The sequence below is a fragment of the Perissodus microlepis genome, chromosome 3 (genome assembly GCF_051167445.1).
Source record: "Perissodus microlepis isolate ML-2025 ecotype Zambia chromosome 3, ASM5116744v1, whole genome shotgun sequence".
Lineage (NCBI taxonomy): Eukaryota > Metazoa > Chordata > Actinopteri > Cichliformes > Cichlidae > Perissodus > Perissodus microlepis.
The window spans coordinates 42,134,818-42,148,854 of record NC_140463.1 but is presented as its reverse complement, the minus strand read 5'-3'; the positions used below and the strand labels follow the sequence as shown (position 1 = coordinate 42,148,854).

Sequence of the window (14,037 nt, the reverse complement as noted above, 5' to 3'; positions counted from 1 at the left end):
CAGCACATTTATGAGTGTCTGCGTGTTATTACAGCAGTGTTCTGTTACTGTCCTCCAGATTGTCTCCTAAGATGGCTATCAAAGCGACCTTCATTATGGTTCCATCCTCTACCAGAACACCTGTCTCTTCCATATCTTTAAGGTCTGCAATAAGACTGGAAAAAACTTTGTTATGGCCAAAAGTTTTGAAGTCAGTGTTCCTGCAAAGCAGAACAAGTTGCATTGCATCAACAGAGGACCGGTTGTGTGGCAAGATCTCACCTAGAGTCATGTACACTGCCAGAATTTTATGTTTCTTTTTGCCAGACCCTAATGGATTAACCACTTCAAATGCATCTTGGTAGAGAATGAGTGAAAGAGATGATGGATAGTGCTGTAAAAGTGCATTATCCTTGACATTTTGACCATCTGAGACATCCTCTAAAACCATGTCTGGTGATCGGTGTAGTTTTGACTGTTTGTACTGTTCCCGTATTGTGGGTTGTCTCAAGAGAGACTTCAGTGTTTCTTTAATTGGCACATACTGAAAATAACGCTGTTTGCCTGTACTGTCAGATCCTAAAAAAAATTGAGTGGGTTCCACATAACTGAAATTTTCTTTGAAAAATGTCTTCCTTGTTTTGTCAGATCTCAACACACCTTTATTGTACAGTGTTAAGAGATCATTCTGTGAAAGTTCTTGAATGATGTTATCCACTTCTGCCTGTGGAATATTAAATGCAGACAGTTTGTCAGACAGTTTTGCCACAACATCGTGCATTGCACAGCTGTGAAGATCCTGAAATTCCTCTATGATGCACTGTATAGTGCTGGTTGGCAAGAGCATTTTAGCCTGCATTTTTAAATAAAATAAAGCCAATCGATCTAGAAATAAATCTTCATCAGTAGTATTGTGTTGTGAATCCCTGTCTTCTAATAGATTAACTGTGTCCTGTCCTTGTATTATGGCAATTTCACCAATTTCTTGTTGCCTTGACTGCTGAACTGTCTGCTTATGTTTTCGAGAAATATGGCTGGAAAATGATGTTCGGACACTGAAGTATTTAGAGCAACCTTCAAATGGACATAATACTTTTTTCCCATCTTTGATGTGAAATCTGAGATGGGCACAAAGAGTTGTGAAGTTTTGTGCAGCATACCCACATCCAGGAACTTGACAGCTGAGGTCACCAGTGAACTTACAGGACTCCTCCTCAGTGGCCTCCCTTCTGGTTCTGTGATTCCTATGCATATGTGAACGAAAGGCAGGAAATGTTCTGAAAGTGGCAGGGCAGTTCTCAGTTCCACAGGAAAACCTATAGTTATCTACATGTTTGTGGCTTTTAACATGCAAACTGAACAATATAAATTTCCGTGCACGGAAGCCACAAAATTTACAAATAAACATAGTTGCAAAAACTTCAATGACAAATTACCTATCCAAAAGACATATGAAATGCAAAAAAAAACAACCCAAAACAAAATAAGAGTATTGTCAATAGGGACCAATTCCCAGTTTTGACATGATCAAAATGATTCACAAAAGGCTTCAATGAACACAAAATGTGTGCCGACAAAAAGCACAGTAAAGACAAGTGAGCAGTCCACAAAAATGAAAAAATATTTGAGCTCGACGCTTGAATGAGTTTAGCCTGACTTAGTCAGCACTCCGCACTGTACAGGTAGTACAAGTACACCTGAAAACACCGACCATTTACCACCTTTAAGCATGGTAAATGGGCGTAACCTCGTTAGTTCGCCGATTTACCTGTTGCAAGCATCCATGTTTCTATCATCTATTGACATTTTGTCTTAGCATTTGATTGGAAAATAACCTGGCACGGTAGCTGAAAAATCAAACCAAACAGTAATGAGAACACATTTCTGACTTCTCTCGAATAAGTGAAAAAACACTTACCTTCAGACCGATTCGCTGATTCCAATTCAACTTCAATGTTTCCCATGTCAGTCAGTCTTAGGGAAAAAGTGTTAAGTTTAGATGTTTCATTTACTTTGAGATACTCCCACATTAATTGGATGAGAAATTTGGAGTCTAGCAGAGTTAGCACGAATAGCATACGATCTTCAGATATAATCCAACCAACTGTGCATTTGACCTGATTGAACTCCATCCAGTTACCTCTGACTGCTTCTAAGTTGCACATCTTAACAGTCCGTAAATTGTCTCTGTTGTTCTTCCACCATCTCATCATCTCAATGTGCTGCAGCAAACTGGGACTGTGGCACAGAATAGTTGATGGTCATGTTGTTCTCCTGCTTTGCAGCTTTGTTTGAGTCTGAATCGCGTCTTAAACACGCACAACTAAGAAAAGCAGATCAATATTTTCTTCTTGTTGTTATTTAATGGTGGTTGGCAACCAGCGAAAGGAGCATTAACCGCCTCGATCAATATCTTATATCCGCCATTGTTGTTTTGAAAGTGTGCGCCATACGTCACGTTGTACGTCAGGTAAAGGTGTGGTGTCGACTATGGCTCTCCCATTGAGATGTGTAACAAGTGCTACACACACCTGTCGCATAAAACGCTTTAAAAACGTAACATTCGCTTTAAAAACACAACCCAACGCGCTAAACATGAACAAACAAAAACACCCGTGTTACATTATCATGTATATCCAGGACATCTCTTCTGAACCGAGACGAAGTGGTGCTACAAGGGAATTATTTCTATAGGAGAGCATTTAATAGCAGTCTGTCCTGCCCCAAAATGCACCGCTAAAAATACAGTTTCTGCTTGTCCCAGAATTTATTAAATTTGAGAGTGAAGTTGTAGGACTGATGCTGGTTAGTGGTGTAGGTTTCATGGATGTGACACCTGAACTTGTGTAAAATGACCACCAGAGCATATTCCGGGATTTCTGGTTAGTTCACTGGAGTTAAGCAGAGGTGTCTTAAAAGTACCACCTTATAAAAAATAAAATGAAGTTCCAGTATAAAAAAGAATAAGAAGAGAAAAAGCTACACCCTGCTAAATGCAGTAACTTTTAAACATTACTCTAAATGTAACATATAGAAAGGAAATCAGTCTAAGTATACTTTACCTAGTAAGTATACTACAAATGCTTCTTGGGACTACATTGGCCCCCGTTTTAGTATATAGAAGTATACTTGAAATTAACTTTTAGATGTACTTTTTGTTCACTATAACTGTACTAGCATAATGTCCTTTCCAGTCTATAAGAGTATACTTAAAATATACTCTACTCTAACACAATACTAAACTTACAAGTATACTATTGATTTACTTTTTAGTTTATATTTGGCTTACTTCCGATTAACACATAGTAATTAAAATCCAGTTGAAACATATTTTTCACATGTAACAAATCACTCCATTCCCCAGACAGTCAGATAATAGTTCCAACTATCAATTCAATTTCAATTCAATTCAATTTTATTTATATAGCGCCAAATCACAACAAAAGTCGCCTCAAGGCGCTCCATAGATACAGAGAAAAACCCAACAATCATATGACCCCCTATGAGCAAGCACTTTGGCGACAGTGGGAAGGAAAAACTCCCTTTTAACAGGAAGAAACCTCCGGCAGAACCAGGCTCAGGGAGGGGCGGGGCCATCTGCTGCGACCGGTTGGGGTGAGAGAAGGAAGACAGGACAAAAGACATGCTGTGGAAGAGAGACAGAGGTTAATAACAGATATGATTCAATGCAGAGAGGTCTATTAATACATAGTGAGTGAGAAAGGTGACTGGAAAGGAAAAACTCAATGCATCATGGGAATCCCCGGCAGCCTACGTCTATTGCAGCATAACTAAGGGAGGATTCAGGGTCACCTGGTCCAGCCCTAACTATGCTTTAGCAAAAAGGAAAGTTTGAAGCCTAATCTTAAACGTAGACATAGTGTCTGTCTCCTGAATCCAAACTGGAAGCTGGTTCCACAGAAGAGGGGCCTGAAAACTGAAGGCTCTGCCTCCCATTCTACTTTTAAATACTCTAGGAACAACAAGTAGGCCTGCAGAGCGAGAGCGAAGTGCTCTAATAGGGTGATATGGTACTACAAGGTCATTAAGATAAGATGGGGCCTGATTATTTAAGACCTTGTATGTGAGGAGAAGGATTTTGAATTCTGGATTTAACAGGAAGCCAATGAAGGGAAGCCAAAACAGGAGAAATCTGCTCTCTCTTTCTAGTCCCTGTCAAGAAGGCTTCCTTTGCAGAGAACTACACTCATAGTTCACGTACCAGAATTATATTGCAAACAGGTGAGAAAATGATTTGAGAGTTGAGGTGTATTAACTATTAACCCTTTTCACTCACGGTTTAAACATTTTTTGTCCACTCTGTTACTCTGTTCAAAAGGTAAAAGACATTACACAAGAATTTGTGACAAATTCTTGTTTAAAACATCAATTATTTGTTTCATAGTTGTTTTAATTTTACAGTTAAAGCACTGCAATGCTTGCTGGGTATTTCGTTGTACTTCTTAGTATACTTCAGGTATACTTCAAATACTTCAAATAGTGTAACTGCAACTTACTCCTTAAGTTAAAAATGATGCTGCATATTGTAGTTTACATGTGATACTACTCTCGCAATGAATTGCATTTTATGGTAATACACTCTGAATGAGGATTTAAGTAATTACTCTTAGATCTACAGTAGAAAACAACAGAAATCCGGATGGTGTAATAGTATAATCTCAGTAACATCACCAATTGTTACATTTGCTGTATTTTACAGCTGTTTCCATGAGTACTGTGAGTTACCGTAAAAATAATGTAATCTCAATGGAATTTTCCCACAATTACATGCAAATTACAGTACCAAACTGCAAACATCCTTTAGAGTTTTTTACTGTTGATTTTGCAGTACTAAGCTATGGAAATTACTGCAAAGGCTAACAGTGTAACATCAAATTGTAACATCAAATCCGCTCCGCCGATGGTTGACTCCAAATCTCCCGAACACTATGTCGATCTGAGAAAGCAAGACCGAGACCAAAGTCTGTCGAGACCAAGACCACGTAAAAGTGGTCTCGAGACATCCAACTCTACCACACGTCAACCTATTAACTCACTTCTTCAACATCTCTTTTCCTTTCTCTCCAACTGCTCTTCTAACTTTCAACTGACTCATGCTGAGTGAACCCTTTCCCACACAACCATTCTCTGCCATCTAACACAACATACTTTTACCCACAGTTCTTGCTATACAGTCACACAGGAGTTTGTCATCCGGCTGCCCAGTGGAACGTCCGCCGCTTTACTGGATCTAGATCCCATTGTGCTACACGAGGCGTCCCCCGTGAGGTTCCTTGCTTGAACACCGCCACTCCACGAACATTGTGGTACGCAGAAATGGTTCCAGACAGTGGACTCGAACACAGGCCTGGGGAATCAAACACCCAGGATTTTGCCTCCGGTGTCGGCAGGCGTTCCCCTCCTCGGCCAGACAAAAAACTCCCCATGACTGTATACAGGTTAGCTACAGCTCACCCATCTGCAGGAGTCCCCTCAAAGAGATGGATGAAATTAAAGAAATTCTAATATAATACTAAAGCTAGAGCTCTGTGGCAACAGAGAGGCTGCTTCCTACTCATTTATCTCCATCGAACCAGGCTCAATTCAATCTGTAACAGGATTACTAATATTCACTGTATTTCAGAATGACAAAACACAGATACTCACTACTTTCTTGTGGCTGAGACTGGTAAGTACTCACTAAATGTAAAATTTATAACAGGAATAACCATGGACACTGTAAAAAGCTGCTCACATATTTAAATGTTACACTGGAGATTTAAAAACAATTACAATTACTTCTGTGGCAGTACTGGCACAATTAGTTCCTGGTCTGGGACCCCAAGGAGTGTGATGGTGTCACTAAGACTTCTCTACCTGTGAGGGAGCTCTGGTCTCCAGACATCATTGTTTATGAGTTGTAAGCACTTCAAATATAACATACATCCATACATACATCCATCCAACTTCTCCCGCTTATCCAGGACCATGGGGGCAGCAGCCCAAGCAGAGAAGCCCAGACTTCCCTCTCCCCTGCCACCTCCTCCAGCTTGTCTGGGGGAACACCAAGGCGTTCCCAGGCCAGCTAAGAGATATAATCTCTCCAGTGTGTCCTGGGTCTGCCCCAGGGCCTCCGAATCTCTGAATCGTATCTCTGCTTTTCGCAGATGACGTGGTTCTGTTGGCTCAAAAACAAAAGTGAGGGGAGATGTGTGATTTAAGTAGTGATGAGAATGATCAAAATGTCTCAGTGTGTCAGTTGCAGGTGGGAAGCAGACCTGGATCAATCTCCACAGGCGGCGGTCGGAGTAAAATAATAGGTTAACATCATTAGAAACACCCAGGACGAGTTTTGGCTGAATTGTTTTACAGCTTCACTTCCATGTGTTCCTCATCCCGAAAAGCAAGCTCCAAGGATGTTAACGTCTCCCTGAAAACAAGAAATGCAGATCCAAAAGCAACAACATGGCAGGTCAAGAGACAACAGCAGTATCCTGAGCAGCGAGGGGTCCAGCAGCAACAGCAGTATGTGCAAAAGGCATCAGCAAGGAGAAAACACCATCATCATGACTGGATGGATGGAGATGCAATGGACTGCTGCAAGGGGGGAGACGAGATTACAGTGGAAGGAGGGGGAGGAGACATGGAAGAACGCTGTTGTTTAGTGTGGGAGATCAAATTGGGCTAAGGAACCTGGGGAGGAAAACCGACTGCCTTTGAGTGGAGAATTGAAAAGTGTCTGAAACACTGCAAGGAGGAGAGGCACACAAAAATCACACACACAAACAGAAAATGCATTAATCCTATTAAGATATATACACATGCAATGAAGACCAGATAACATCTTAAGCATGCGTTTCTGTTTTATCATCTTGTCCAGTTCACTTAGTGGGATGAAAGGTGATATGTAAACTAGTGGACTAGTATTATGTTAGGAAAGATGATTGAATGATAGCAGGTGTAAACAGAATGCTGTAGAGAGGGTTTAAAATGGGTGGCACTAATAGATTCTGGGTTCTGATGTGTGGGGGAGGTTTTACCATGACACACACCTGCTTACATGGGAAGAAACTCATTATCTAATAGAACAGCAGTGTTATGTGGTGTGTGTGGCTGATGGATGAATGTTTTGGGGATTTATCTGGCTGAGGCATTTTCTTTTGTTACCAAGTTGAACCTGCCAATTAGTTTTGGTTTGAATTACCCTTCCAAGATGAAGAGCATGCTTAGATATGTCCTAACTAGGCCTTCCTGTCTGTTTGTTTTTTTACTTTCACAGTGCACTGAAAGTTTTGTTTGGTCATGCAACACGCAGCACCTGTACATAAAAGGCCAAAGCAGACTGTACTTCCTCAGAAGGCTGAGGTCCTTCAACATCTGCAGGAAGCTCCTGAGGATGTTTTATCAGTCGGTGGTTGCAGGAGTACTGTTCTATGCTGTGGTGTGCTGGGGGAGCAGCACAGCAAAGGACTCATCCAGGCTGGAAAAACGAATCAGGAAGGCTGGCTCTGTGGTCGGCATGAAGCTGGACACTTTGGTGACAGTGGCAGAGAAAAGGACATTAAAGAAACTGATGGACATTATGGAAAATGCTGGGCATCCTCTGCACGTGCTCGTAAATAATCAGAGGAGCCTATTCAGCGACAGGTTGCTTCTCTCAAAGTCAAGAACCAACAGGCTTAAAAACTCCTTTGTCCCACACGCCATCAAACTGTTTAACTCCTCGTTGGAGGGGAGAGGGAGGGGAGACAGGAGGACAAAGGCGAGTGGGAACAACTGAGCTGTAGTGCCTTTTCACTGTGCAATATTTGCAATATTTTTTTATATTTGACCTTTTTTGTGGGGCAAATAATATTGACACCAGTCATTTTGAGTTTTTCTGAAATGATTCTGTTGTTGTGTACAAAATATTTTAAAAAAAATTAAGCTATAGGGAAATCCTCTGGTTGAAAATCCTGTTTAAAAAAGCACTTGGGACAATTGTGTTGGTGACAGCTTTTGTTATAATATCAATAATATTTATATGAATATGGGATACTGTTACATGTTTGCATAGACTTTTGTGGAATATGGAGACACTCCTGGCATTATATGAGCAAAGTGAGACTCATTTTTTAGGGTTGGTGGAGATGAGTGTGAAGATCCAAACAATCCCTGTCAGTGATGGAGAAGCTTTGATGAAAATATTTGGTAAAAAGTTCACCAGCATGAAGGAAATGAAGTTTCAAACTTTCCTTAGGAGGAGCCCAGCACGCCTGCTTAAAGAATAGTAAGTGTGGCGATGTGGATGCTTGCAGCGTCTGCTGTATAGAGGCCATCCTGCTACACATGAAACACATCAGAGTCATAATTGTTATTTTAGTCACGTGTTTGTTTATTATCCTTATTGTTTTATCTGGGACTGTTTGCAGACATCTCAGAGAGAGGAGACACCAGCATCTGAACAGAGACTCAAACCAGCAACCTGCAGCTCCCTGCTTGGCTGCTCCAGTTTTCTCCTCACTCATGTTGCCCACCAGTGATTTCTAGCTGCCCACCCACACAGCAGGCTAGAATATGTGCTGAGCCTCAGCACCCAATACTTGGACATGTTTTCTTTATTAAACAATGAACCAGACCCCAAAAAGTAAACAGCTGTTATTGCTAGGCAACGGGAGCAGCATTTGGAGATGCAGCACCTGACATTCCTGACCATGTGGGCGGAGCATGCATGAAATGGAATGTTCAGTAGAACTGTGCAACACAAGCACTTAGTTACAGCATGTTTCATTGTATCCAGACACAGCTAGAGACACATCTACAGCAGCATCTCTGTGCAGGACAAACGACAGTTGACGAAGAAACATCGAAAACTTCACTTCACTCCTCTACAAAACGTTGGTTCCTTTGTTTAAAAGGCCAAAATGAATGAAGGGAGAACGAGAAGAGGATCGGTGAGTGCTTCACCATACAATTCAGTACAGCTGATTCATTTTAAATTTCAAATGATACAGGCTGAAAATGTCAAATTAAAAGAAGAGGCAGAAAAATCAAGAGGAGAAGCTAAAAATTCAAAGTTTGAAACTGAAGTAGTATTGCAGGAATTACTGCATGTGGGTCTCAAACTTAAAGGAGAGAAGATGAGAAAACAACAGGCAGAAAACGAGAATGAAAACATGAAGAAAGAACTGTTGGAAGCTCAAAAAGCATTGGAGGAAGAGAAAAGCACAGCACAAGAAGCCAAAAATAAATATCAAACTGCAAAGAAGGAGGCAGGAAATGTGATGCAGGAATTACAGGAGGTGCAGGAAGCTCTTGAAGAGGAAAGAAGGAAAATGCAGTTGGCAACACAAGAAGCTGCAAATGTAATGGCTGAAGCTGAAACACTAAGGAAGGAATTACTGCACGTGAAGCAACAACTTGAAGAGGAGAAAAAACGTAAACACGAGGCAGAAAATGAGATTGAGAATATGAAGAAAGAATTGTTGGAAGCTCAAAAAGTGTTGGAGGAAGAGAAAATGAAAATACAGGAAGCAAAGAAAGAAATGGAAGATACAAAGAGTTACACTCAAAACATGAAGAAGGAACTGATGAAAGTGCAAGAGGAACTTGCAGAAGAGAAAATTGAGGTGAAGGCATTCAGTGTGTGTGTGTGTGTGTGTGTGTGTGTGTACCTCCCCCACGCACGGCTGTGTATTCCCCTGCTCTCGTACGCACCCCAGCAGACCCCTCAGTCTCAGTGGGAAATGGGGAGATCAGGTCCATAGTGAGCAGACAGAAGAGTACAGGAACAGTGAGACAGCAGGGGGTAGGGTCTCAGTAAACAACCAAGCATTGAAAGGGTAATGCGTTTTAAAATGAAAGCAGCAGATATCGTAGGAAACCCAGGTGCTGTCTGTGTATTTCCCTGTGGCTGTGTGGCTTCACTGACAGTAAATCTCTTTGCAAAAGACAAGTCTGCAAACACTTCACGAATTGAGTCCTTTCTTTCAGTAGAACCCTGTATTTTCACTCTGTGCTGACTTTCTAAGTACCTCCGTCCTTTGATTTGTGCCTGGTCTTTTTTCCATCATTTTCTAAGCTGTAATCACAGGGACACATCTGGCACATATGAGGTTACATCAAAGAGGAAGCACAGGGAGGGAGCTGAGAAAAGTTTGAGGTTGAAAGTTGAAGGAGGCTGCATGTATATTATGTCTGGAGGGTTCGACTGACTGAGCCCAGATCTGAATGGTTTCCAGCCTGACTCGCTCTAATGCCACAGGACTGCCAGGAATAGCAGCATTCCCTGTTTAACTGCTGATATACAAAGAGCAGGACGAGTGGCCTCTCATTATCCGCGTCCACAGCGCTTCATGGCCACTACGCTTTTCCACTATTTGAGGAGTTGTGTGTGTTTGGGGGTCACCTGCCCCAGGTGCAGTACTCTCTCACGCAAGGCGTGTTTCAACTCGCAGCCATAAATTGTGTGGTGTGCCCCATGCAGCACTGCACTGCGTAAACACTTTGCTGTATTCCTGACTGCTGCTCCTTTTTCTTGCTCGTAGCAGCGGCACGCTGCCACGCAGCTCCATCCGTAAATCAGGAATCATTTATCCCAGTTTGAGCGATGCAGCAGATCCACTCTGTACTTGAGTTTTCGCTCTTGTCAGAGCAGATAGCAGCAGATTAGAGACACTGAACAGCTGAGAAGCACGGTCTCGTGCATTCCTGGCATTCCTCCAGACCCCCTTCCCCTCCAGATCAGCAGTGAGAGAGGGTCTTTGTGCTCAGTGGGCTGGCCTGGCTCAGGACTCTTCATATGATGGAGCCAACAGCTGCTGGAAGTGCTTCCTCCTCCTTAGTATCTCTGTCTGCTGCTCCGCCAGGCTGTCTGCCTGCGGCTTGACCTCGGCTCCAGCTGCTCATCTTAAAGGAGGGACTAGAGTTCATAACCAGGATTTATGACCTGACTTGACGTGTTTTGTCACAAGGAAGTCTTTGCTGAGGTGTCACAGTTACTGATCGATTCGTTTTGATCTGCCTCTGTCGCACTTCAGACTTTCAGGGTTTTCAGACACGAGTTATGATAGAATAACTGCATGACTAACCTCCCCTTCTGTTTTTGCCTCCTTCTGCAGGAACCCAGCAACAAGCGCGTCCGTTCTCTCACTAGGGTGACGTTGCTAGCCAACCCCATTTCTCCGGTAAAGAATGGGGTCGTCCGGCGCTTCTTCCAAACCATCAAGGTAAGCGCTCACGGCATCCAATGGAAACACAGCGCATTGGGGGGACAGGGACATCCCTTTCAACATGTCTGACATGTGGTGTTCTTTCTTTCTGAAGGCCTCTTTCCGGGGCGATGGCAAGTTGCCGGGCGTGCCCCAGAAGCCTTGCAGCAAGGCAGCGGCCTCCACACCACCTAAAAGGAGGAACAGCACCTTATGGTCCGAGACGTTAGACATCCACCAGAAAGGAACTTTCTCCACCAAAGAGATCAAGCGGCAAGAGGTGAGTCCAGGAGTCCAGACAGGGATGAATTCTACATGCTTGCTAGACTAGTTCACATGTCTTTGTGTCAAATGGTTTAAATTGGACTAGAAGCCATTCAGCCATCTTGGCTAAGCTCACTATGGTTTAGGCTACGATGTAATGACAACCTGATTTACATGTTTACTAAAAAAGCATCTGTCTGTGCCTCCTCCCATTCCTCAGGCCATATTTGAGCTGTTTCGTGGAGAACAGCATCTGATTGAGGACCTGCAGCTTGCACGCAAGGTTTGTACTTTTAAAAGCTCTGAGGCAGCGGGAGTACATATAAAGCAAACAGATTAAATCAGTCTGGCAGGCTTTGAATGCAGCGCAGCCAGGAGCTATAAAAAGACAGGGATTGTTCCTCTGTCTTTTTTTTTTGTACCCCTAAAGCTGTTGACCAAGATATTTTTAGTAGCCGCTCCCAAAGCTCTGCCCAGATATTACTGATCACTTTGCTCCATCCACAGGCGTACCACGACCCGATGCTGAAGCTGTCCATCATGTCGGAGGAGGAGCTTACTCACATTTTCGGCAACTTGGATGCCTACATCCCACTGCACGAGGACCTTCTGGCGCAGCTCTCCAAAGCCACGGGGCCAGACCGGACCGTGGGCCAGATTGGGCAAATTCTTATTAGCTGGGTAAGTGTCTTTGACTTTTTGAGCCATCAAAAGCTTTTACGCTACTAAAACCGTATTTTGAATTAGCAGTTAGATAAAGAGTCCCTCCTTCCTTTGCAGCTGCCCGGGCTCAATGCCTACAAAGACTACTGCAGTAACCAGCTGGCAGCCAAGGCGCTGCTGGACTATAAGAAAAAGCAAGACCCACGTGTGCAGGACTTCCTGCAGCGGTGCCTCGAGTCACCTTTTAGTCGGAAACTGGACCTGTGGAGCTTCCTGGACATTCCCAGATCCCGCCTGGTCAAGTACCCTCTACTGCTCAAGGAAATCCTGAGACACACTCCAGCAGAACAGCCCGATGCTGCCAGCCTGCAGGAAGCTGTAAGTCCAGGAGACAAACTGGTTCAACACACTGATTCATCATAGTGCCTCTCCCATGTAATAATTAGGCTGCTTGTGTGTTCAGATCACTGTCATCCAGGGAGTTTTGTCTGACATCAACAAGAAGAAGGGGGAGTCCGAGTGCCAGTACTACATCAACAAGCTGGAGTATCTGGACGACAGGCAGAGGGACGCTCGCATCGAACGGTGCAAGAGTCTTCTGTGTCACGGGGAGCTGCGCAACAAGAGCGGCACGGTGAGCACAGCGCACACTTCCAAGTCATCCTTCGGTGCTTCTCTTTGCATGTTAACACGAGGCTGCCGTCCCACATGAGGCGGGCTATGTGCTCAGATGATGCTCTGGTTTGAAAGTTTCTGTTTTTCCTGGAAATTCTTTCAGAAGCTGCACGTGTTCCTGTTCACCGACCTGCTGATCCTGACCCGCCCCGTCACCAGGAACGAGCGCCAGTGCTTCCAGGTGTACCGGCAGCCAATCGCAGTGCAGGATCTGGTGCTGGAGGACCTGCAAGATGGCGATGTCAGAATGGGCAGCTCTTTCAGACGAGCCTTCAGCAATGCAGACAAAGGTAAGGCTCGTCCCAGAAAGTGTCCGCTAGTAGCCTGAGCAGCACTTTGCCCTCGTTCCTAATGACGCTCTCAGCTTTCTCTGCAGCCAAGAACATTTTCCGGGTACGTTCCCAAGACCCGAGCCAGGCACAGTCACACACTCTGCAGGTCAACGACGTCTTCCACAAGCAGCAGTGGCTCAACTGCCTCCGTAGTGCCATTGCCGTCCACCGGCCTCTGAGCGAGCCCTCCAGCCCCAGCCCGCCTACAGGCAGCGTCCGTTCCAAGCGCCGCCCTTCCTCCGTTTCTGCCATCATCCACATGGAGGAAGCAGACGAGAACTACCCGCAGCCAGGCTCTCAGTCGGCCCCCGCCTCACTGTGCAACAGCCCCACCACGGCGTCTCCTTCGCCTCGCTCCCCGTCGTCGTCCACGACGTCCGTGTCATCGACGTCATCCTCACCCATGACACATAAAACCAAAAAGGACAAGAAGGCTCTGTGTTCTTTAGGGAAGAGAAAAGAGACGATGGTGTGAGGTGGAGCGTTGGTAGAGAACGTGGATGGACCTCTTTGTTTTTCCTGTACATAAAACAGCACAGCACATTTATGAGTGTCTGCGTGTTATTACAGCAGTGTTCTGTTACTGTCCTCCAGATTGTCTCCTAAGATGGCTATCAAAGCGACCTTCATTATGGTTTTACACACACACTTCTTTCTGTAGGGCAACGCAAGCAGTGAAGTCCAAGGTCAATGAGAAGTACTGAGTGATGCAACTGGAGCACAAAGTACAATCCAGAATCGTTAACAAGTATAACAGCTATCTTCCCAAAAAACCAAGCCATCATCAGTGTCATCTACAATGGAAACATAGCCTTTCACATACTTGGTACCTTTGTGGACAACTGCTGACACATCCAAAGTGGTCTGATTAGTGCAGCCGGCTTTTGCCACAGCTTCTTGAATGACAGCGTTGTAAAGATGATGATTGTAATCAC

The 14,037-nt window shown here is 44.0% G+C and overlaps 1 protein-coding gene across 1 annotated transcript; it reads left to right on the top strand.

Annotated features, from left to right (window-relative positions):
- The first annotated feature begins 8,740 nt into the window (after positions 1–8,740).
- On the top strand, positions 8,741–13,638 carry LOC146391549 (neuroepithelial cell-transforming gene 1 protein-like). Its single transcript, XM_084924526.1, has 8 exons — positions 8,741–11,192; positions 11,284–11,448; positions 11,653–11,715; positions 11,940–12,113; positions 12,213–12,473; positions 12,559–12,729; positions 12,874–13,060; positions 13,147–13,638. The coding sequence occupies exons 1-8, from the start codon at positions 11,040–11,042 to the stop codon at positions 13,575–13,577; spliced, it is 1,605 nt and encodes a 534-aa protein (XP_084780652.1). The 5' UTR covers positions 8,741–11,039; the 3' UTR covers positions 13,578–13,638.
- The last annotated feature ends 399 nt before the right edge of the window (positions 13,639–14,037 follow it).